The sequence below is a fragment of the Antennarius striatus genome, chromosome 20 (genome assembly GCF_040054535.1).
Source record: "Antennarius striatus isolate MH-2024 chromosome 20, ASM4005453v1, whole genome shotgun sequence".
In the NCBI taxonomy this organism is placed as follows: Eukaryota; Metazoa; Chordata; class Actinopteri; order Lophiiformes; family Antennariidae; genus Antennarius; species Antennarius striatus.
In genome coordinates, this window is record NC_090795.1 from 9,015,012 (window position 1) to 9,040,845 (window position 25,834).

General features: G+C 38.7%; 1 protein-coding gene across 1 annotated transcript in view; it reads left to right on the forward strand.

The window, feature by feature from the left end:
• The first annotated feature begins 430 nt into the window (after positions 1-430).
• Positions 431-25,834, forward strand: part of myripb (myosin VIIA and Rab interacting protein b) — an 85,234-nt gene continuing 59,830 nt past the window's right edge. Inside the window, exon 1 of the mRNA XM_068304001.1 lies at positions 431-564. Coding sequence (XP_068160102.1) covers positions 455-564 — 110 coding nt within the window. The 5' untranslated portion in view covers positions 431-454. The remainder of the gene's footprint in view (positions 565-25,834) is intronic.

The following is a 25,834-nucleotide window of genomic DNA, read 5'->3' on the forward strand; positions in this document are numbered from 1 at the left end:
TCCAGTTTTCGCTGCTCTGACACCAGAGTCCATGCTGCAGGCAAGCAACACGGCCACAATATAATTCTGTTTGCAAGTCATGAAAGCAAACACTGCAACATTATTTGCATTTGTGCCTTTTGATTGGATCTTTCTGTTGGATCTGTTGTACTAATGTGACATTTATATTTCTGTTACCCCAGCTACCAGGCACACGTTATTATCCCTTAGCTAGTAGAGGACGATGAAAGTCATAAGTTGCCTCAAAGAAGGAGCAGAAGCGCGGAAAAGTTTTATGATTATTTTTAGCTCAAAAGGAGTGGAATGATTCCTGAAATGCACACATTGTTCATTTCTCTTTCCCTCTGTCTTTCCCCAGGGTTGTCCCAGCCAAGGCCCCCAGAGCAGCAGCACCCTTACATCTCTTCGTTCTGTGTTCTTGGACCAACAGCTCAGTGTGGCGCAGCCAGGAACCATGGGCCGGAAGCTGGACCTGTCCGGCTTGACGGACGATGAGGCCGAGCACGTCTTAAATGTTGTCCAGCGGGATATGAAGCTACGAAAGAAGGAAGAGGAGAGACTAAGGTGAGACTGATCATCCTTCCTGTGCTTCTTAGAAGTTTAAGCTATGACTTGAGAAGTTGGCTTAGCAGAAAAAGACACGTACCATGCACTGAGAAAATATAGGCTTCAAAACTCCTTTTAACATACCGATGTGTAATTAAAAAAAATAATTCTGAAATGCAATACATTAAATAATGTTTTTGTTGTACTATACTGTACTGGTTGTGTGAAATTATATCCAGCATGAAAAATGTGTACAAGTATGAAGTTGTAAGTCTTAAAAATATAAGTGAACAACTGCGTAAAAGTCTGATGAATTTCTGCATATCTGGTAGGATCACCCCTTCATAATCAAAGCAAAACCGTGAGCTGATGGTCTGCAACCTATTTTAGCTTTGTAAATCATGACTTTCTGCTTAAGCTTGAGACCCCTTTCTCATATGATATTAGCTTGAACTTTACAAGATTTCTAAGATCTTACAATGTGCAGAAAATGTCTTCCAGTATTTTTTTATCAAGGTACAGTGAAATGTTTGAAGGAGATCTTTCTCCTTCAGATGGCTGATTTAATTTTCTGTTAACATCTGTAGGGGTCAGCTGATCTGACATTCAAGCCTCTTGTTGTTAGTGCTGATCCATTCCTGCTCCTCGCCCTTTGCCCTCCAGTCCCTCCTTCCAATCCATGTTATCGCTCACACTCGGGATGGATTCATTTCTGTTTTCTACAGGCTTCTGTGGATGTTTGACATTAAATGTGTGGTCACATCTGTTTTGGGTTTTCAGTTTGATACAGGGGTAAGTTTCGACATGAAGATTTCCATGTATCTCGTGTCACAGCAAAATTTGAATTATGCTTTAAATGTGGTTGTACCGTATAATTTTACAGACACAGATAGGCTCCTTTGACAGCCTACCAGACCCAAGCATCAGCCTTTTTATAGTGGAGGTTTGATGTTTTTCTTCAGATTTGAACTGTGAGCCTTTTGGTTTTGTATTCTTGAGTGGGTGCCATGAACCATTAGGCTGCTTCATCCAGAGCACTTAACATCTTGGCTTCACTCTGAGGAGAAGAGGAAAGTTGCTTCATAAACCAGAATGCAGGCATTTGTCACTGGAAACTTGTTTGCCCTTTCAAAGCAAAGATGTTGCAGTTCTAATTTTTTCAATATTGTCAAATCAATCTGTCATTAATGATCAAGGATAATGATCAAGGATGTTTGTTACTGCTGTGTGCTGCAAACAAATGTGCAGATAAATGTATATGTAGCAGTAGTAGGCAGATATTTTTTGGGCATGAGTTCTCATGAAGGAAACCAGCATCTGTGTTTGCAGCATTATAGAGAAATATCAATGTAAGATGTCTTAAAGCAAAGATAACAAAGTAGCATGCTGTTGTGTTACACATTCCATCTACATTTAATTTTACACATTTATGTTGTTTATTGTTTATTTCTTCAGGCTTTGTCTAGTCTTTGTCAGCATCAGTGTTGGTCTCATTTCTTGACATTTTGTCACAATGATTGAAAAAGTAATCAGATCGTTTAACTAAGATTTTTTTATGTATGTTCATAATGTCAAGAGTAAAACACTCCAATACATTTTAACTAAACTAAAACACTTGTATTGAAAACATTGTAAGCGATAAAAAACTGCTTTGAATTCAGTCTTTCCCACGGATCAACTTCAGAATTTAAAGGCTCTTTATGTACATTCCCAATCTTTCTACCAAGTTTTATAAAACTCTATCTGGAAGAAAGATGGAAATTATGAAAAAAAAAAATCCTTATGCAAGGTTAAATAAAGCAAGACATTTTCTTGCATATTTAATATCCCTTAGATCCTCTTCAAAATTTAATGAGCGCTTTGTTACCACATGCTCAGCCATTCCATCAAGTCCTATGAAAATCTATGAGAGAAGTTGTTTTGATATAAACCTTTTATGAAATCGACAAACAGACACCTGTGAAAGCATTACCTTCTGAAAGGGGGTAATAAATCTTTCCTACTTGAAGAAAAATTTGCAATTCATTTCAAAAACAAGGACTTGTCCTTGGGCTGTTTTGGACTTTTCGTTTTGTGTCAATCTGTTCTTTCTGTTGTATCTCATTAAAGTGCATTTTTCGGACTGCTGAACACCAATGCAGCAAGTTGGTTTAAAAGGGTAGAAATAGCATATAATGTCAGTCAGTGTCACTGATCAGTGGACAAGCTACTCTACCTTTCATGTGAAATGTAAAGTGTTACAGAGAAGCCTTCTTAAGCACATGCTGGTGGAGTGTTTCGGCAGATAGCGCTCCTCCTGAGGGGTTCTCTCTTTCATGCATGGCTTATGTTTGCTTTGTTTGTTCTTTTTCTCTTTTGTTTTTTTTTTTTCTTTGAATGAAGCCCTGCAGAGTAAATAACCCTGCTGAAGGATTCATGGCATACTTTATAAGCCTCAGCTGGCACTTTAAATGCTCCATTTTAATTACTCTCCGTGCAAAATAACGAGAAGTATTGAGACACTTCACTGATATATCCTCCAGTCTCATAAATACTGAACTGCAATAAATTTATAAAATGATGCACAGAGCTATAAGCCTGATTAATTTTTAAAAAAATTTTGATTCACTGGTTTTAGTGTGCGCAGCTGCAGCTAGTTTGTCTCTGCATGTTTGTGCTTTACCATTGTAACTGTTTTTTTGTGTATCATTAACAGTGTAATTGGTAGCAGTATTTAATATTCTGTATCTCTATATCATTTATAGCTGACTAGTGGAGAAATGGTGATTAGAGATGAAGTGCAAACAAAATGACACTCCTGGCTCTCTTAATATTTAATGTACAGTAATCATTTTTTGCTGTTGACGTGCAGCCGTTCTAGCGGTATGTCTAACATCAAATGTGTCCGACTTATTTCTACAACTCAAACAGTAACATTCACGTGTTTTACTGCGTGTTTGGTGGTGTCCTTGCAGTAGAAAAGCACAGGTGTCAGTGAAAATATAAATGATGGATGAATTTAATTTAGTTGCTTCAGTTTCAGGCTCCTGTTTTTTTTTTTCCACACTCGTTGTTAGCAGTCCTATTACACTTTTCAAACGTGACATGAAAATAGCTGCTTTGAAAATGAACTGTAATGTGTGGACATCTGTGGCTTTGAGTCTATTAGAGTGGCACCAATGTCAGAACAAGTGAAACGTCTGTTTGGATTAGGACCTTCAAAGAGGTTTTGAGTTACATTTTTTTAAGGTGATTTTTGTTTTTAGAAGATGTAGCACTAAAACATTTTTCCAAGCGCGAGTTCCCATTACGTCATTTTCATTACGGATCGTGCAATGAAAACAAATCTTCCTGTAACTTCCTTTTGCACCGTTGATACTCGTCTGCTAACGTGAGTTTTTGCCAATTAGAGCGGGTGAGCGGCTCAACCTCTGGCCTCGGCTGTCTCTGTGGCCATCCAGCTGGAGAGGCTCATTATGAAGAAGAAGCAAACACGGGGGAGCACCGACGTTGCAGCTACTTAACAAACAGTGCAAGTGCTCCCAAGGGAGTTAAACGGGGAAATGATTATACATGGATATAACTATTCAACACCGCATCAGTGCAAATCTTCAGCTATCTGTGATGTTCATGAAGGATTTGCTTTCACTCATGCCTCTGGCAAATTCTTGCATGGATAGGCCAATTACTGTGCATGTAATGCTTACTCTGGAGATTCCTTTCACTTACACTTGCAACAAATTTGTTTCAAGTGTATTGAAGAGGTCTGCACTTTGGCTTGTATGTGAAAATTGAATTAGAAAACTTAAGCATTCACTGTGCATGAGTTTCAATCACTTGTGAAGTTGTGGGTCAGTGTGTTCCACATTTATCGACTTTCCTTTGCGATTTGTCATTCCTTATAGGGAGTAATTCCTGGCTCAAGAATGGAGCTTTTAATCAGAGGGTGACATTTTGCATCAGCGGTTTTAATTAGTCAGTAAAACAGTGATTTTTTTTCCTGTTGAAGTTGTAACACTTGACATCTTGATATTAATGTTTGACTTTGTAGCGATGAATCAAACCATCTGTCACTGTTTTATCGTAAGACTGACTCACCTCTTCCAGCCGTAGGTTGTAGTTTCTTTTTTACCTTTATTGAATGTTGGCTGGTGTTTGATTTTAAAGCAGAGGAAGTGACAAACAGAAAGACAGCAGAGTCAAACTGGGGGAGTCAGAATCTTTTTGAAAAACCGATCCAGAGGATGTCACGGATAGGACTGACCTCTGGTTCCTCCGGTGTTCATCCTCCAAGCTCTCAGGTGATGACATCAAAACACCCCCTCTGCTGAGCTGTCTATACAGAAGGAGACCAACTTAAAACTAGGACCAATGCAGTCAGAGACTATAACATCCCGTGATACCACTGAATTCAAAATTTTACCCTGACCTACTTGCATAGGTCAAAGATTAAAGCTAGTGCTCTGACCAACTTTTATAGATCAAAGCACTAGCTTTGATCTATGGTCTTACTCACGCTGGCCTTCTCTCTCTCGTCTTTCTATGTAATCCGGTTCCTGAGTGCACAAAAGTTAAAATTTGACCTTGACCTAGTTTTCTCAAGGTCAAGGTCATCATCTCATCTTCAGTAATGTGCCCGAGTAATGTGCTTTTTGTTTCATCTGTATCTACAACAGTTGTGAAGATATTTGGTGGACTAACAAACGGAAGAACACTGACAATTACAATACATCACCGCTTTGAAGCGGGATGTAATGACATTTGAGCCAAAGGATAAAAGGCAGTCGGGTTCTGTTTGGCCTAAAGAGCGCTGGGTTCATGAAGATCAATAAATTGGTGTAATTGGATTTCAGCACACGAGCAGCCAGAGGATATTGTCCTTCATTGCAGGATGGTATTTTTTTGGCTGTGGTGCCATCTCCTCAATTAAAGCAATGCTAAATGGCGAGAGAGCAACTCTCTGACATTGACTTTCATGTCACAGGTCATGACCTCTCACGACGTGGGCTCAGATTCCAGTTTGTCTTCACATTCACTAATGGTACCGTGCAGGATTTTCAACAGTCTTCATATTAACTTGTGTGTTGGGTTGGTGGTGTGATACTTTAATGCCACAATTTTTCCAGACTCATGAACTATTGACCTGAACTCGCCTCTGAAAAGAAAAGAAAATCCTGAATTTTTGTAGCTTGGCATTCAAAGAGCTCCATTGTTTAAACAGACACTTATAATTCCTTTTTGCTATCCAAGGTGTTTAGTCTGTGCTATAATCCAGTGTTGGATCTATTCTAACATGTGACGTTGTTTCACATGAAACAGCACAAAGCTGCAGGGATGTTGTGTTTAAGTGCACATAAACATAAGACTCTTACCAATAAAACGGCTTTCTGCAGCTAATCGCCTCACCTTCCTCCATGTTTAGCTTTCATGGGTTTTGTTATGTAGCAACCAGAAAAGTGGGTCTGGATAGAGTTAATTTCAGTCAGCCTGTTGTTGTGGCAATGTGTTCTCTTGGTTGCAGCTCTCTTTCAGTGGAGATTAGCTGTGTTACGTTCTTGATGTGGGTTATTTGTCTGAGTCACGCTGATGTGAACGGTTTTTGATGTAGAAATGGTGTGTGTTTATGCACCGGACTTGTCAGCTGTGTGTGTGTGTGTGTGTGTGTGTGTGTGTGTGTGTGTGTGTGTGTGTGTGTGTGTGTTATATGTTAGTACACAGCACACAGGAAGGACAAATCCCTCTGACCTTTTTTCTGGTACCACGTTGGCAGGTGTACCACCAATGTAATCGGTGAATCATCACAAAATATCACTTACTGTGCACCAGGATAACATTATGACGAATGAGCTGCTCTTTTATGCTCACAGCAATGGCCTTTAACTGCGAGGCTTGATTTAATACATTTTTTAATGTTTTTGTTTTGTTGTGTGCATATAATGTTTTACAAGAAGATCTTCCCTTTTAACATTTTTTTTACAGACTGCTGGCTGACTCAGTGCATCTTTAATGCATCTAGGTTTTTATGTAGCTTCATTATCAGAGTTAATCATGTGTTTCTATTCTGGTCAAACCTTTATGAGATAAATGACGTCATCCTCCTCTTTAGAAACAGGACTGGGTTTGTTAGTCAAGGGGAAGGTGAGCAGTTTGATACTTTAGTGCAGCATGGATGTAAATTTGAAGTATAAACTTGTTTTTAATAAAATACTTATCCCTGACATTTGAAATAGCAAGCCTCCCTCTCTCTCTGCTCCTCTTTCTCTTTTGCAATGAGGGTTAAAAATTACCTGAAAACAGCAAGTTTATTTTCTGACTTCTGATCAGTTTGGTCATACTTTAATTTGCTGGGGTGATCTGTACGGTTTCCACAGACTCTGTGATTTCTCATTAGTGTCTGATTCGGTTATTAGTAGTCGATATTTGAAATAATTAGGCATAATTAGCAGACACACATGGGCATGCTAATGCATAGACTATTTTCAATCTCTGCCTCTCTCTCTCTCTCCCTCTCTCACATACACACACACACACACACACACACACACACACACACACACACACACACACACACACACACACACACACACACACACACACAGAGAGAGAGAGAGAGGTTTAATACAATTTAACAGAGGTGCAGTAGCTTTGCGCATTAACATAATGCAGTCCCTCTGAAAGGAGTCAAACCTCTTGGCAGGAGAAAATTGAAATGGTCAGCAGGAATTCAAAATATCTTTTATATTTGTTCAGGTTCCTTTTAAAATATAGAAAGCTGAATATTAACTGTGTATAATCTAGAATAATATGCCGAATTTCATATTGTGGCAATTAAAGCAACATTTTCTATGGATTTTCTATAGTAAACTCGATCTATACTTTTTAAACAATAAAATTGGGGTAACTATATTTACACAAACTCCTTTGAATCGTGTTGCTCTTGTGTGTGTGTGTTTAGTCCATGATCATGATCTGTCCAATAGGTTAAAATTCCAAAGAAGGACACTGTCCATCTCTCTGGGCGTCAGTCTGTACCCGTTTGCATTAACAGAGTCTCCCGAGCAAAGTGTCCCTTAACAGATGGTTCCTGAAGGCATCTGATGGAGGAAGATTCTGATTTCCCTGGAGTCTGACAAATCAGCAACTGTGCAGTACCGCCGTCCTCTGTAGCTGCTGAGCCACCGGATTAACTGAGGAGATAGAGAAAAATAATCCACCTCAGATACTTGTGCCACCGTTACTTTCAATTTATTCTGCTTTCTTCACTGATTGAGTCGAGAGGTTTCTCCTTAATAACCTTAACCAGATGATCGTATATGCCATGCATGTGTGCATCTGTAAGTGATGTTTTAAACTTAGCTCACTCAGAGTCAATTGGAGGGGAACGGATCCAGGCTCAGCCTCGTCTTCCTCCAGATAAACATGTTTGTATTCACATGGATTGGCTCAGGAGTTATCTGCAGAAAGACAAAGACAGACTTGGAGCAATCGCCTGAGCTGCTGCATTTTTCCTTTGTCCAGATCTGCAGTGATTACTGCTGCCCCTGGCCAAATGTCAAGTGCTGTTTGGAGTCAGAGGAAAATAGATGCGTTGAGGATGGTGTTACTTCACTCTCCTGAATCTTGATATCTGCTCTTTACTTTCAGTGGTCCCTCCTCTCCAAATCCCCGTCTGTTTCTCTTTTGTCACATCTGTAGATGCTCATTAGTGTTGTAATGGGCTGAAATGCTGGCTAAGCTGCTCTCTATCCAGAGAGAGTGACAGATGCCAAACAGTAGGGAGACTTTCTTTTGTCTGAACTATCACATTTCTTTTCCGCTTTCCAAATCTTCGTCATGCTGAAGCCAAGTCACACAATACTCATTTACCCCTCATTCATCCTTCATTCATCCCTTGGGTTTTATGTTCTGTTTGATGCTGAGGTGATTGATCTGTTCATGTCCTTGGACACAGTTGGTTACTCCCATCTTCAGAGAGAAAGTTTGTTGGTGAAGTTCAGATGGAGAGAAAGTGGAGGATTCTGTGGAGATTATAGTGTCTGAGGTGTGAGGAGGAAACAAACGGTACAGACAGAATAATGTGTAGTTTGGCCCATTATAAAAAAAAAAGGAAGCCTCCTCTTCTTTTTCTGTAGCCTATACTCTGTATACTCTGTCTGTATTCAGCCCATGCTCTGTCTGTTCCATCTGTCTTGTTCTTCCACCGTGGTCTGCTTTCCGCCACTGTCAGCCCATCACTGAATAGCAATGCTGAAGAGAGGCAACTAAGGACAAAGAAAAAATAGAAGGCATACATCGGCCAATGCTGCAAATGTTTCCTTTAATCCATAGCTTAAAAAAAGACCACCATTTTTAATAATGGAGATTAAATATTTATCAAGTAATTGTACTTTTTTCTTTTGATCAACATCTAGGGTTCATGTGGAAGAAGGATTTTAGAACAGAATCTATTTGTTGAGCAACAGGAAAACGGAATTATTATAGCGTGTTAGTCATTACATCCTCCAATGATTTGTGCTTTCATCCATGTTCCTTTTGTTTGTTTGTGGGATTAGGAAATTATTATAAATAACTTCCTGTTACTTTATCCCAAGTTAATGCGTCTTTATATTTAGACTGGTGGACAAAACATACAATTTGAATACATCACCCTAGACATCTTCATCAATTAGTCAGTATTTTAGACCAATTGACTTTTGAATTATTAATTATGAGTAGATTTTAAAGTATAATTATTTAGTTACCAAATTGCGAATGCTTATAGGGATCCAAAAGAGAAGAAATAGTCAATTTGACCTTTTCAGACAATTTGGCCTTATTTTTTGAAGCGTTTGCTTGTAAACGTGCCGCAGATTTGAAAAGATTAAGAGGTATTGTGCATACCTGCAGAGCTTATCGGCATACCTCAGTTTGTGGACTAATTAGCTAGAAAATACTTAATTTGTCAGCTGAGGCTTGTGAGTGACGGAGGAAATCTGTTTTCGTCTCACCATTGATGATGGTGCAGTGGGGAGAGTCTGCCAAAGTGCTGGTGCATCCTTTTATGCACTCATGCCAACACACACACACACACACACACACACACACACACACACATACATACTAATGAAATTAGTGTTGAGTGTTCCCTAAAGAAATGTGCTGCATTCATAGATCTGCTCCATCATCCTTTTACCTCAGACCTCTCTGACATAGAACGTGTGTGTGCGCAACACATAAGTGTGTTTGTGTACGACTGTGAGTGTTTGGGAAGAAATGTGACAAATCGAATCAGTGTCTCCTCTAGGACTGTTCTGGTATCCCATCAGTCAAAGCAACACACTTTGACATTTCTATCTTCTTTTCTGTCTCATATGGCCGTTTCAATATATTCTCACATATTTACCAACCATTTTTCTGCCATTCTTCTCCTCACACAAAATGAAAATGTATTGCTTGATTATTTCCACCAAGACAAGGAAGTGGAGGTGACGACCCCGTGTAGCTGATGCTCATTCAGTTTTGGGTTTCACGAAGAACAAACAAAATCAATTAAAGGAAAAAAGCCACTTTAGTTTCAGCTCTTTCTCACATTCACTTAATTCACCTCTCAAAACCATTTTATGACTTAGTTCTGCTTTTATGTACACTTAGTTTTGGCTCACTCTCACTGCGGAGGTTTCAAACTAAACAGTCTTTAATCCTATAGATGTTTATATTTCTCCTTTGCCTCATAGACAACACAAAGCATCACATAATAAAAAATTTTTTTACATTAAAATTTGTTCTGAAGATGATGGTGCTCATGTTGGTGTTAATTTTTCAATTGAATTTAAGTGACCACAAGCATTTTTCTCCCTTTTTTGAGGGAAAAAAAAAGAAATTATGGGTCAGTGCTCACCTCCTTCAAGCCTTCAACCCATTGAACACCTGGCTGTCTCTAAATTACCCATTAAACTTTCACTCTGTGGTATATTTTTATATTTTGACAGATTTCAGAACACTTAATGAGTCTCTTGGTATGTGTGTTCCTCCCTTTTTTTTTTTAACTGTCCCTGAGAAAACTAAACAACTCCCAATGACCTTCGACCACATTTGGAGTAAATACAGAGGACGAAACAGATTATTGCTACCTTCAGTTTCTCCAAATTAAAGATGTCTAAAGAGAAGTGTTATTGTTAGCAACTCTACTGACCACTGCTTTGCCCTCTAATTAAACTAGAAATCTCTTAAAAAATTCAAGAAAAATATCATCTCCATTATGCAAAAATCAGGATTTAAATATTATTATTGCTTGAATGGTCACACCTTGAGCATTTAATGATATCATTTAAATCAGTGATTCATAAATGGAGTGCAATAATCACAACAACTCAACAACATTACATCGTGAATCATTCAGTCTCCACCACCATTTAAACTTTACGACAGTCGGATGAGAGGAACAGGCACAAACCTTCATGAAGTAATGAGATGCATTAAGACACCTCAGTCAATACTGGTTACCATGAACATGTAGTTCATGTAGGTTATAACCTCTGTTTGTTCCAAAACACACAAACATGTCAGTCTATTGTTTCATCAACCAGGGTTCCTCTCAACCAAATCATGTCGAGTGTGTTTCCCAGGGGAACCACAATTTCTTTAGTAACTAGTTTCTGGGGATTATGAGTCACAGCTGGTGCTTTGGTTGGCCTGTCCTCCTCTGTTTGATGGGTGCCAGAGTTCTGATTGAATGGTTGCTTTGACAGGAAACCAGCAAGACTATCACAAATACTGCTTTTTCTAACGTTTACCTATGGTGCATTGATGGAGTTTTGCTACCTGTTCACAGTGATGAGGTTTACTGAGGAAGGAGGATACAGAGGACAAATGGTTTAGGAACATTATCTGCAGTGGCTACCACTAAATGGAAAATCCCAAAAGAAAGACGGGAACAGGAAGTCGTACACTTGGACTTTCTGTGATTTATGCGATCGGTTTATTTAGCATAGATCCATTTAACACACAATGCTTTTGGCTTTAGGTGAAAACAGATCCATTGATGTATTTCAATTGATAGGAAATAATTTTGATCATGTGTGAATATGAACCAAATTGTAAAGTGTTTGTGCACAAAATGTACATTTTAAAAGCAATGTACATGTAATACAAGATGTAACAGTTGTTTATTCTGATATTAAAATGCCGCTACTCACTGGCTCTTTAATTTTCTTCCCAAATTCCCTTGTGGAGCATTATATTTAGATCCTTTTTCAGCTGTTTTGTCATTGTTGATTTGAGATTTGTCGTTTAATGTTTTACTAACTATCCAATTAAGCAACAATTCCAAGTAGCGGTTTATCTGCTGTTGTTGATGATGCATGTGAACAGGCCACAGGGGACTGCAAGTTAGCAGGAATATGCTAACAATCACAGCAGTGTGCAAATAAAGCTAATAAAGAAGATGTTTGTTGAGCTTGATCATTCAAGCTAAGGCAAAAAATATGCTTACCCATTTGGTCCAGTATATCTGTAGGACCTCCAAGTTGCACATGAATCATAGCTGTAACAGTAATCTCTACCAGTAAACTCCTGAATGTTCTATGTGGCAAAAACAAAAATGTATTGAATCCTATCCTATCAATGGCTAAGGAGCTGTTATTTGCACTTTCTCTGACATTATTGTATCTTTGAGACAGTTTTAGATAGTATTCTCCACTCTTTGATGTCAAGAGAAGACTATCTGGATGTAGCAGAAGTTTTTCCCGGGATCAGGCACTGCTTTCATATTTTCGCTATAAAAGAATGATGAGATATTTATACTCATAGAAGTCCTGTCCATCTGACAATATCACAGCAGGTCAGGCAGTAAGACAGGGGTGAAATCTGCAGTGACTGATTTGTTGATGAGAACGTGGCTACTGCAAGGACAGAAAGGAGGCGGGGCGGTCGGAGAGAGATGTAGAGAGAGACGAGAGGGAAAGGTAGAAGGACGATGAACGACAAACTGTTCAAGGATGCTTTTCATCCGCCCTTGATGAATGGATGGGGTGACGCACATAATGCCAGTTCTGCCTCATTAGTCAAAGCTGCTGCTGACTTTACTGTACATTTGTGTTTGAGAAAGGGTTTGCAGTCAATTATAGACCTGTGTGTGTGTATGTGTGTGTTTTTAAAGGAAGAAGTAAGAATTTATCTTCTGTTCAGATGGGTGTACAAATGTGTGACATAGTCTGAAGTCTTGGCAGAGCCCTGAGGATTGGTCATGCAGTATTATATTCATGGCTTGAATGGTAGATTCCTAGTGAATGACAAAGCATCTGTGACCTTCCTGTGCTGTTGTAATCCATCCGGATGTGTCCGCATTGCACAATGTTTTTATGATGCGGTCAAATACAACAAGAGGTTGTATATTGCTGAAATAGCGTAAACTCATTTTTGTCAGAGAAAAGAGGAGAAGAGTGGAGTAACTCCAATCTGTGCTACACTTGTCTCCACTTAATCCCTGAGTCAAAGTCAGCTGATAAGAAAATTCAGTGTTTCTGGGATGTTTTTTTGAGGAAAAAAAGGTGGGGTAATGGTACATTGCAGCTCTCTTTTGGGTTTGTCACATGATCTCGTCTCTCTATAAACAGCTTTAATTTTTCAGGTTCAGTTTCTTTCCATCTCCTCGATGATTGTGGTCTAGGCAGCCCTGCTAATAGCTTCCCCTGATGTGTTCTTAAATTTACAGGCCCAGCACCCTCCATTACGGCCAGTCCAATATGCCTGCGCTCACCTCTGCAGTTAATCACAGCCCTAGTAATGCTCAGCCATCATAAACACTTTATTTTTTTGGAATGCGCTGTATATAATGGCATGGGCAGACTAACATGCACATCTGCTGGTACACATTTTAGTTAGATGCTGGAACCCTGCCAGCTCTATAACTGCAATTACAGTTGTGGTCAAGGGAAGGAAAGCAGTGATGCAGTTGCAGACATCTTCAGACATGTGAAGCACATATCCAGACAACTCTTTGTGATTTAGGGAAACCCAACATTCATCTTCAACTACAATTAAATATATAGAAAGCTTAGTTTACATCCTACTCACTGTTTTTAGCAGGATTGATGACGTTTTTGGATAAAGTGGTGAAGACAGATTGATTATCTAATGAAATGTTAACATGCAATGGTTTGGTAATGAAGCGGCACCACATGCATTTCTCATTGACTAAATATTTTGCAGGGTACGTAGAAGTCGAGTCCAACGTATTGCCTGTGCTTTATTGGAGACTGATTGTGTTTTATGGTTGTGTCCTCTGTATGGAAGGTCTCGCACAGCTGTGCTGCTTGGTTGCCAGGTTGTGAGATGCTAACCCTAATATGTTAGTAGTTATTTGCCACTGTTCCCTCGAGGGGTTGCCAGGCACGACCGCGAGCGGAATTGCGAATATGAAACAGCAAAGAATATATTCAGGGTGGTTTGTGTGATCCTAAAAAAGAAAAGTAATACGTGAACTGCAGTCTGACGTGTTGCAGCACTTTAGATATGTTTTTCTGCTCCAGAATATGGGATAAGAAAGGAAGGAATGGAAACTGTAAAATACTTCCACTTTTATTTTGAAGGTGTTAACATCCATATCAAAAGAGCTGTAAAAAAAAATTATATGGCATATATAAAGGGTATAAGGGTATAAATCACTTAGTCTTACTCATCACAAAATATAAATGTGAACACCCCGGAACAACCCGCAAGCTGAAAGTCAGCACTATAAATGTATTGGTTCTAAAAATCTAGCATTTTGGAGAACAGCCAAAGGCATATTGCTGTCTAACTACTTATAGACTGAGCCAAATTGTGGGGCTGAGCCAGAAGTGGTCCATTTATTCATTCATGTCTAAGAGTACAACTCCCCTGACACTTTTTACCGTTTCCTTTGGTTAAAGAACGGTGAGTAGGAAAGTAAAATTCCTTTAAACCCAGAAAAAATGCGCCCAGTCTCCAAACCCTGACATCTGTGTGCAGTGTTGGAGAATGATATTCTCTGATGGACCCATAGGGGGCGCTGTTGCCCATGTTGTCAGCGCTGGGCTTGGCTGTCGACACATGCCTGCACTTGGTTGGTCCCAGCGGCTGACCGCAGGCCTCAGGCCAGTCTGAGTGACACGCAGCACGTCTGCCAACCTCTTTAGTCTGTCCTGCTTTGCTGCTTAAAAAAGGAAATCATGCCAAGGCTGTTGCCCAAAAATATATTTCAATTTGTTTGAAAGAATATATTTAAATATTAATGTTGTTAATGCAATTCATGCAATGAGAACATAATGATGTTAAAGATTTTTTTCCTTTGGCTTTTTTTAACCTTCTTGAGATGAAATTCTCAAGAACTTTCTGTGAGAGAACATTTTTTTAATTCATTCATTTCTTGTATAATCCATCATTTACAGAATTCTTCCCTGCTTTCAGTGCCCTCCTCTGGAAATTGTTTTCATTGCACATTTCTGTGTCCTCTTACGGTCACTTTTTCACGTTTTGTTTATTCATGCATTGGATTTTTGATATAATACTGAAAGGATTACTTTTATGTTATCAATATTTGTTTATCATACTCATTAGACTTGCGGTGTAGCTTTTCGGTATTCTGTTGAGTGTGGGAGAGTTCACCTTAAAAATTAAACTCTGTGTAGACACGGACAGAATTAAAAATACGAGAAGTGAAATATTATTCATATCTAAAAAACTGCACTAGATATCCTCCTAAAAAGGTAAAACTTGGGACACATGCTAATATCCAGCCAAATTGTAGCATGTTTTCATGCAGTGAGTTGAAACGCAGTCCAGATTGGATCTCACAAACACAAACAAGCAGTAAGTTGTATGTTTGAGTGGTGCTGGGTTATCGTAGTAATTAACAGGGAATAAGGAGACACTCGCTTAACATGGCTCCAGACAACGGCATGGCTTGAAATAGCCAGGCATTGCCTGAGCATTTGAACAGACACCACACTGCAGAAAGGCTTGACTGGGAAGAGTTTTTTTTTTTCCTTTGGAGGGGGCAGAAAATGAGTGTGAGGAGGGGAACAATGATTAGCTGAGCTTGTCATTGTAGTGATTAAACACTGATTTAGAGGCGTTCTGAGTGGGTTCATGGAGTTGAAGTGTCTGTGCCACTGTTAGCAGGGATGGGGCTTGTGAGGCAAGGGTCACTGCACTGAAATGCAGCAGAACATGAGGGCTCAGTATCTACTACCTCTTTGTATGTCTGGCTGTTCAGTGACCAAAAGTAATGTCAATACACAGAACAGAATTGCTCACCGATCCCTTTAGTACCTGTTAGTTTTGGAATTGGGTTTTTTTTTTACCCCACAAAATGATAAATTAGGTTCATTAATACTGCTGAAGGAGCGTGCTATTTTCTGTACTGCTTTAACAAATGCAGAACTACAGGCCAAACATGCGCTTGGATGGATTCTGATGACAACAATAAAGTAATTTTAGCTTTCTTAGCATATACCTGCTGTTATACGCTTTTATTTAATGTGTTGTTCCACCCAGGTCAACTACAGTGTCACTGCTATTTTAGATTAATGTTAAAGAAAAGACTGCATTGTTTAGGAACTGTGAGTTTGAGGAAAATGTATTGCAGACTTGCTGTGTATGCACAAACAAAATAATTATATGGCCTTCCTTATGCACAGGTACTGTGTCTGTTCAGTCAGCTTGTAAAAGTAAATGCAGCTATTGTATAAGACTTAATTTGCATTTTCAGCTTCTTTCAGGACATTTCAGGTTTACAGTTTCACTAAATTGTTAGTTTTCAGCGTAAAAAGATGCTTAATTTTGTGTTTCTAAGTCTTTGGGCCACTCCCAAGTACTGAGAACAAATTACAGTTTTGGTGTAAATAAAAAGATAAATCTTACAGTTCTCACATTAAAAGATGGATCAATATTGACAAACTTTACTGTCTCTTCAGGTGTGACATAATGGAATAATCAGTATAGCAAGGCATGGGATTTCTTGTGCAGTCGCAGTTCCATAAAATGTGTTTTTAAGATTGAAAGGCAATTCTTGATAAACACAAAGTAGTCTAAAATTGACAGGAAAGTAGGAAAGACCTTGAGTGGTACATTTTGTCTCCACTCCACAGGTTTTCTTGTTTTCTCTTGGTTTCACTATTGAAATGGAAGATGGAGCCTTGCACTAGTTCTCAATTTGAAGCTGAGATTGTCAAGATAAACTATTGCATTGCCATTGATCTTAGATTTATATTGAAAATGCTTCATTATTTCTTGAGCTTTTGTAAAAACGATGCATTCTAAAGAGCCACGGATGGATAAATGGATAGATGGATAATACATGAGTAGGTGGATAACATCATGAATAACTGAAAAACAGCACTGAAAAATCCAATCTGTGCTGTGCATTTTAACATTTCATATAAAACCAAATGATATATACACTCTCATCATTTAATAAAATATTTTATTAATAATAAATAAGTCTTACTGCTGTTCTTTACAAGACATTGGAGACTGAAATTGTCATTTTCATGCAGACAGCTCTGAGTCATCTCCACCATACAGGAAATCGTGCTATGTAGAAGGGCTGGTTTGCACTGCACTAAAAGTTATGGCCCTGCTTTACATTGGTGACAGTTTATTATCGTAACACACACACCCTCCTTCAGTCCAACTTGGACATTCACAGAACATTTTGAGTGATTTACGGGCTAGCCAAGGACTTAGCGAAGACTTAGACCTGAGAAAAACAAACACAATGCCATTGTGGGCACAATGCCAAATGCAGCTTTGCCTATTAAAGAGCATAAATAGATGTCATGACATAACTTTGTGCAAAAAGTAGCTGGACATAATGCAATGTGTGCGCACATAATGCATGATAATGTTGTCCATCCACTCTAATAGACTCTCGACACTCCAGCATTTGTTCACTGCCTCTCCCGACCTTGTCCCATCTATGTTGTCTGTCTAATATTTTTTCCTGCATCACAGTCATAGTTTATGGGCTCAGTTTGGGGTAACTGCTGACACTTTATTGTTTTGTACTTGCTGCCATCCATAAGCCCCTCAGGGGCCCCACATATCCTGCCATACTTCTGTTGTGACATGCATTATGATTGCTGTGTTATAATCTTTTAAACAGCCCGGGGCCATTGCATATTACAGTACAGTAGCTTTATTGATAGTTTGCCATAGTCTCAAGGGGGTGTGATATGTTCTGAACCAACCCATGAATAAATAATTCAGTATATAATTCCATCCTTAGAATGAGTGTTTATGTAAATGTGTAAAGGAATGTTACAAGAAAACTTTTGCATGCAATTAAAATATACATTACTAGCGGGAACCCGTGGAAATTCCACGATAAAATATCAGACTTCATAACAAACTTAAGAAAAGAATAAATAATTACCTTGTTCTATGGAGCAAGATAGATAGTAAATAAAAAATTTTGTGACGCAATCCTTTGCTCTCTTTCAGTTGGAGTTTTACTCAGAAATCGCTGCTGTTTTCTGTGTCATTTCTGCTGTTTGTACTCTGGTCAAAAATTGTTGGAACAGTTATGACACTCTAAAATTATGTTAACTGGGAAATCCATGTATAGTTATTTCTTCTCCTAACATAGCAGATGCCTTACGCCATATTGTTCACGGGATTCCTTCTGGCAGATGTGCCGTGATTGGTTGGGCGCTTGATTGACAGGTAGTGGGTGGAGTTGGTGACAGCGTTACAGTATGAGACTTTTTCAAGTGAGCTTATTCAAATATATAGGTAGGGAGATATTTACTATATTGCAAGCAGCTTCCTTAGCATTGTATAATTACTGAATCAGTCGAAAATCAGTCTTGATGTAAAGGCCAAAAGCTCCTTTAGATGGTAAGTCAATATTGATCGATTAAGCACACCAAACAGGAATTTTAAAATAAAATTTACTGGTCAAAGCAGAATACTGGCAATAAAATTGATATTTCATTTGAAAGTTGCTTTATTACGTATTTATGTATTAACTTATGTATATATTGATTTTACAAAATGTCGAAATTACACTTCTAAACGCATTGGTAATGACAGTTTTAAAGGTCTGAATATGGCAGTCATGTAAACTAATTTTCATACTGGTAGAATCCAGTATTTACATTGGAGCTGTACGTAACATCTGCATTTTAACCAAAGCTTTTTAAATCTCATAAAGTTGTGTGTAATGGCCCCAGTACCTATTTAATCCTAATTTGACAATTATTGGGCTTTTTTTTTTTTTCTTTTTTAGATTTTATCATCATTGGACTGGGAAAAATCAAGCTTGTTTCTTCTGTTTTTAGTTTCTCTATTAAGATAATTTAAATAACAGCTGGCTGCAATTTATAGTATTTATATGTAGTATAAAGTTGCGTTAATTTTGTAGTTTTGATGGGCATGGTCCTTAATCACCATTACTTCATCTCCTACTCACCCGTAAGCCACCTTGTCAGACATTGCCTGTCACCATAACAACAGTGGCACCCAGTAATGACTTTGGCTTCATTTTCATCTGTTGGAAGACTTAGGATTAGGATTCATCAGCATTCTTGACACGTATGAACACATCACACAGTGACTCGATGAACTTCATTTTTCATTATTGCATTACCCGTCCAAAGGAGGACTTCCCACCCCGCTTTATGCACCTCCTTATTTAAACCATGATTATTTTGGGACCGGAAAGGCTCTCCTCTGCATGTTGGATCCAGAGTTTTTTCAGATGTCCCATGAAGAAATTGTTTCTTGAAAATTCTATCCGATCATCATCCTCAAATTAAAGTTGACGTTTTCATGACCAGCAAGGCATGATTACGCAGCAGCTCAACCAATCTTAATATCAGGATTAATATCTAGATACGGATTTGTTCAGTTTTAAGCTGCAGCACATGGTTGCTCATCTCTGCATGTTATCCCATCTATGTGTACACAGGTTTGGTAATAGACATAGAAAGATGTACTCCAAATAATACACAGGTATCGTTTTGATTATGACTGAGATAAAGTGCAAAGGGAGCGTATATGTGAATGTACCGGAAAGCACTTAGAGCTAGAAAAGGTGGAAATGCTGTAATATAAGCAGAATCTTATATGAAATTATTAAAGAAGTGTGTTTTTACTTATACCCTGTGCAGCGATTACATTAATCATATCTCCTGTGACAGTTTGTTAAAAAGACGCTATGTGGATTCTGGATATTCTCAAACACTTTAAGCCTTTCTTGATCACTCGATTGAAAAGGACACAGAAGACATTAGCCTTCACCTGCAGAAGGATGCAAATCTGAGCTCATCTACTGTGGAAAAAGCCTGAATCCATGTGGATAAAAAATATTGGGTTCTTTACTTTCACTGACTGTACTAACAACCACTGTTGTCACCATAAATCCAGCTATGACTCATCCAAGTGTTTTCACACAGAGAAACACACACAAGTGCAAAATGATAATCCTTTTTGTCTCATCTCCATCCACTTCTCATCTGGAAATCCCTGTTTGTTTGCTTCAATTTTGTTCAGGTTTGTTCCTCCTTCTGTCTGCCCTCTCTCTCTCTTTCTCTTTGACCTCTTGCTTTCATTTTACTTTCACTCCATCCCGCGGTGTCATTTTCCGATCATCAGTGTATGTTGCAGTATATCTGTATCTTGAGCCAATCGTATTGCCCTCTATCTGCTGTCATTATATGGGCGGAAGAGATCCCCCCCAAAAACAGTGGGGGTCCCATGTTGCACAATAAAAGGATGACTGATTTTTATATGCACTTGCTTCCTTGCAGATGTTTGTAGGAAACTTGGAATCTACATATATCCATCCATTATGTACACAAGTAAAAACAGGTGGAAAAAGCTTCCTTTCATTTTAAACGACAGATGGGAGCACCTCTGTGCCTCCCAAATAACATATTCAATCACTGTGGAAAAATCTCAACTTGCTATTTCACCTTGATTAACCTCTATATCAAATCTTACTCAGGTCCCCAGAGTTGGCAACCTTGCCTCTTGTGTCCAGCTTTATTCACCATGCACAGATGTGAGTGTTGTCATCTTATCAAAAGCTAATCTATTCAATCTCATCTATTTACCATGCTACCACAGCTATGGGTTGATTAACTTAGTTTAGCAATTAACTTAGTTTAGTAACAGCTTGCTTTTTTTCTTTCTGAAGTTCAAAAACACATATGGTGTATGCATTTAATTAAAGATCCCATATTATACTTTCAAAAATTAATTTTACACAGCTTCCAGATGTCCAACTACACTATATTTGAAATCTATTGCCTTAAACTGGTTTGTGGTCCTTAAAGGATTTCTAATTTCTATTGAAAAAAAGCCAAAGGCACCGTTTCCCCTGCTATGCCAAGCTAATTGCATCTTTACTCTAAATTTATAGTCTTACTTAATAGACAGACAGGAGATTATTGATTTTGTCATCCAACTCTGGGCAAGAAAGCAATTAAACAAATACTCCAAAATGCTAATCAATTAATTTATTCAGAATTATAGGTAGGATATCACATTTTACAGAGCATGCAGGAAAGTTCATTGATTTTCTTTGCTGAGTAGTCAGCTGCAATTTGAATGGCTTATAAGAGCTTGAATTATATCTAGTCATTCAAGAGATGTGTCCTTTTTCAAGGCTATTTATGCTGAGATAAATCAGAGCCTGCTCTATACTCTGTATCTGAATCAATTCTAAATTGTCCTTGGAGAAGACTGTCACTTTCTCACTGTATCTATGCCTGCTGGGTCAATCTTCATTATCTTCTACAAGACACTGGAGGAAATAGTTTGTGAAAAAGACACTTGAGCAAATTCTGTCAAACTATTGTGGTTTTCTGTGGATATTAATGAAGGTTGATCTGTTTGTCACTGTGATTAGTGATCCCCTGAAATGTTTGTTAAACCCAGTGTACTTCTAAAATTTTTGACTGTTCGCAATTTTGCTGTGTAACATACATTTTTGACTGCAAAAGTAATTGATTTTTGATCGCCAGTGGGCACTAAGACTCCTATCAAATCTTTGATATAAGCTGTAGCAACTTATTCTGGAGATCAATAAATAGGACTTTAATGCGACCTTCACTAGACATGATAAGTCTATAACCATTGTTGTTGTTTCAAACAAAGATATAGTCACATGTTTCATTTTATTTGCCTTTAGATCATCCATTACAAGCCAATTCCTGAAACACTCATTGATCACTCATATAGAATCATATCTAAATGGAGCATGTTCATTTTTTCTCTCTGGATTTACTTCCTATGAGCCCTGATAAAGGTTCCTCTTCTGGCCAAAAAGCTGGTTGCACTATTGTTAATCGATAGTGCAAACAGTGGTATTTAAGTCAGTGGTATTTATATTTTTAAGGCAGCCCCATACTTGGCGGTGAAAGGGAGCTGACGGCAATCAGATGAGGAGATAAATGGCTGCCATCGAGGCTGTCTGTTCAGCTGAGAGTTGAGGTTGTGAAGGTTGACACTCGCTGATGGTGAAGTAAACACACAGCGTGCCCGTGCATACAGACGAAAGTAGACTGCCTGCCAAGTCTCTGATCTGCCAGTATTGGATCTCAACTCAGTGTTCAAGAGACACGCCACATCGGTGTGAACGGAGTGTGAGAATGTGAGGGAAATTAACAATCTAGGAAGATAAACTGTAAAGAAGAGCTGCTTACTGTGGGTAATTTCTGCTCAAACGTTCAGTCTAAAATGTCATAACATGTAATAACATAAGAGATTATGATAAAAATAATAATTTAATGCAATGAATCACAAGATAAAGTAATGTAATGACCTCCCATTAATTCTTTTAACCAGAGACGACTTCATAAAATGTCGCTGACTAACTCATAATAGTAAATGTCATTTTGAAAGAATGCTATTAAACCAATTAAACATAAGTTGATTTAATTTTACTTCTATTTCATCTCATATAAAGACAATTTATCACAATCTATAGATACTTGATGTAGATCTCTGGACTGCCTATCACTGCTACTCTACCGTGTGTTTGCCTGCGACTGTTTAGTCAGTGTGGTTTTACAGTATAACAGTCCCCACTCTGCCTACTCTGACTGCGCATCACTGATGACTCACACCATAGGCTGACAGCTTATAGCCTGAATGTAAATGCCACATGAATGTAAATCTGAATGTCGTGAGAAACAGCCGTGTGACCCGCTCTGACTGTCCTGTAATGGGTGAGCCATTTTTTTCCCCTACTGACTTGGATATCATTGCTATTCTGGGTTCATGTTATGTGACATGCATGCTAGGATTTATGAATGCTTATGCCTGTCAGTCTCAGTGTGTATGTTTCTTTTTTTTTGCCATACCTCCTCCTGGTCTGGCTACACTCTGATGGACAAGTGCAGTAATTCCCTGAGCAAAGCACTTTTAAGTCAGCTAATCATGTAGCTGTAACCACCCAAGTGGCTCCAGTCAATCAAGTTCTGCACTCGGCTATCCTGGTCTAGCTGTGAAGAACCTCTCTCCCATATTTCCTTTTGCCTTTGCACTCTCTCACCATGTATCTGAATCCCTGACTGATTGTTCAGTGTGCGCATGGCCATGTATTTGAGTTTGGTTTGACATTAAACATTTTAGTGTTAATAATAAAAAAAATTATAAAAGATTGGTGAGAATGTCTCAGAAAATGAACACTTTATGAATGAAATTGTGTGGTTTGGAAAGACAAGACCTCATTGTAGTGTGGATGCCCTGTGGTAAAAGTTTGTGTGCTGAAGTACAGGCAATTGTCCTTTCATATGGTTCTACATGGTTATCTCAGAGCACTTGAACAATAGAGCTCACGGCACTATGGGAAATTATGAGGTTGAATCCATTTCAGTGTACAATGATGAATGGGAAAGGCACACTTTTTCAACTAGTCCTCTGAAATACTTCAAACTCTTGTTAAATGTACATGATGATCTTATTTTGTTCCTCACATTAAAAAAGGGGGACTGTAAATCTGCTTTATGTTTGAATGTGATGTCATGTGAAATGGAAGCATCTCGTTCTGTGACAAACCGGGTTTTATTGTCTGCACTGCTTTAACGGAGACTCTGAAACACATCCAGAGAAATTTAATTTTACTGTTGAACATTGAAAAAGTAAATGAGGATGTGTTGTTTTACATCTCTGTGTATTGCAGGTGTGAATGACCTGAGTGAGTTCATATTACCTGACATGCACTATAGTCACAGTATTAACATGCCTGCCTTGTTGAATCTATTGATTTGACACCTGTGCTATATTACCATAAAGCCAATATGCATGTCTGCTAGTGGTACATGACTGCCATTGTTGTGTGATCAACACTGATCCAAAGGTAAACAGAGAACACAAAAATGTGCTTTTTTCTCTTCTCCTTTTTGTCTCTTTATTTGTCAATTTCTCTCTTAAATCTTCCTAACTGACTCGGTGCCCTGTAAACCACTCATTCGCAAATACATTACTGCTGATTTGCTGTTGAAATGCAAAAATGTACTGAGGGATGATGTGCCGTCTACCTCCTCTTTCTCATTAACAAGTCTTTCTGGTGCTTAAATCTTAAGTGCTATGCAATTACAAACATCCTCCTTTCTCAGAGTGCAATCAATAGCTTTGATTCCCCTCTTCAATACAACATCCCGCCGTCTCTTTCCCCCAAATCACATCTGACAAAGGCAGCAAAATGCTGAACCTGAAAATGAACTATGGTGGTGGGTGTCAAACACATGTCAGTGCATCTGCTGTGTGTATTAGAATCTGTCTCTATATTTGTGTATGGCTCCTTTCATCTGCTATTGGAGTGTGCTCAACTCATTGAGCGTGTGTGTGTGTGTGTGTGTGTGTGTGTGTGTGTGTGTGTGTGTGTGTGTGTGTGTGTGTGTGTGTGTGCCCGCATCACTCTGGGTGTTTGGTTTAATGTGACATCTGTCAAATTTGTCATGGATCCCCACAGACTACGCGTTGTCTCATCCATCTACCTACACACACACTTTGGTATAGCAGGTGGGCCGTGGCTACCTGTCAGGCTTCTTCAGGGTCTAATGGGGACTTGGGGTCCTGCTTAGGACAAAAGCCCAGACTCCCCCTCATGTCAGAGCTGCAGCCAAACCCCCTGTAATCCCCTGTAATCGAATTGGCATCTCCCGAAACTAACTCCTTCCTCTTTTCTTAGTTCAACACTAGTTATTTCCCTGTGCCTGTCTTGCCCTCGTTCATTCCCATTTCGTTTTTTCCCCTACTCTAGCTCTCCTCTCTCAGCACATGGGAGGCCAGTGAACAATGCTCTTCTGTAGCTCTGATTCTGCGTTGCCACAGAAATTCCCACTTGTTCCTTGGTGGTGTCCTGGGACTCCTTTAAGTCTACGACAGTACACCTTCTCACAGCTGGTATTTTTACATTATGACTATTGGTACCACACAAGCTACAGTTTTTTAATTTTAATTTCATTAAATACAAGCCATTGCTGGAACTTTTTAAATTGTTATTAGAGAAGAGCTTGCAGTGAATCTGTTGTATTTCTATGATGGCTGCCTCAATCTATGAAAAACATATGAAATGTATTTGTAGCATATTGTAAGCGGCTGCTGTTCCCATGTGGCCTCCTAAGAAGAGATTGATGCTCCCGTTCACTGCAAACAGTTAATTCCTCACCACTCTGGGACCTGGTGTTGGATGCGCTCTAGGCAGACTCCTTTTCAGCAGCATCACTTAGTTTGGGTGACGCTTAAGTAGCGTATTGGCACTCAGGGTCGGATCTTGCTGTCTGAATAAAGATTGTTCAGCAAAGGAAAGTACAATTAACTTCTTCTATTATAACATGTAACCGCTGCAGCTGCTAATCTGAGATGTGACTGGAGAAACTGGATGAAAGGATATTATGACAGAGTTGAACAGAGTGTTTGATGAAGTGAGTGACGGGGTAGAGGTGCAGATTTGGGATTGAAAATAAGAATTTTGAATTGATAAAAAAATTTATTTTGCTTTTTAAGAGGATTTTCACTTTATTCTCCTGTTTCTGTATTTTAAACATTTTTCATTTTTCTCTCTGAACACATTGATGATTGACATAATGTAATGATTCATATTTGCTTCTTTTTCTTTAGTTTTCCAGAATACAACTTTGACCTTATCAGGGAAGGGATGGTCAATTTTTATATTTCTTCGTTGAATGTATTGTCACTGATATGCAATTTGCTGTAATAAAAATAATTCCAGAATGTAAAACAAATGGATTCTTTGACTTCTTAACCATCTGTGCTCCTTGCTGGATTTGCAGTAAACAGTTCATGCATCTTTTTTTCTCCCACCCTTTATCTCACTCTCATTTTCTCACATAGT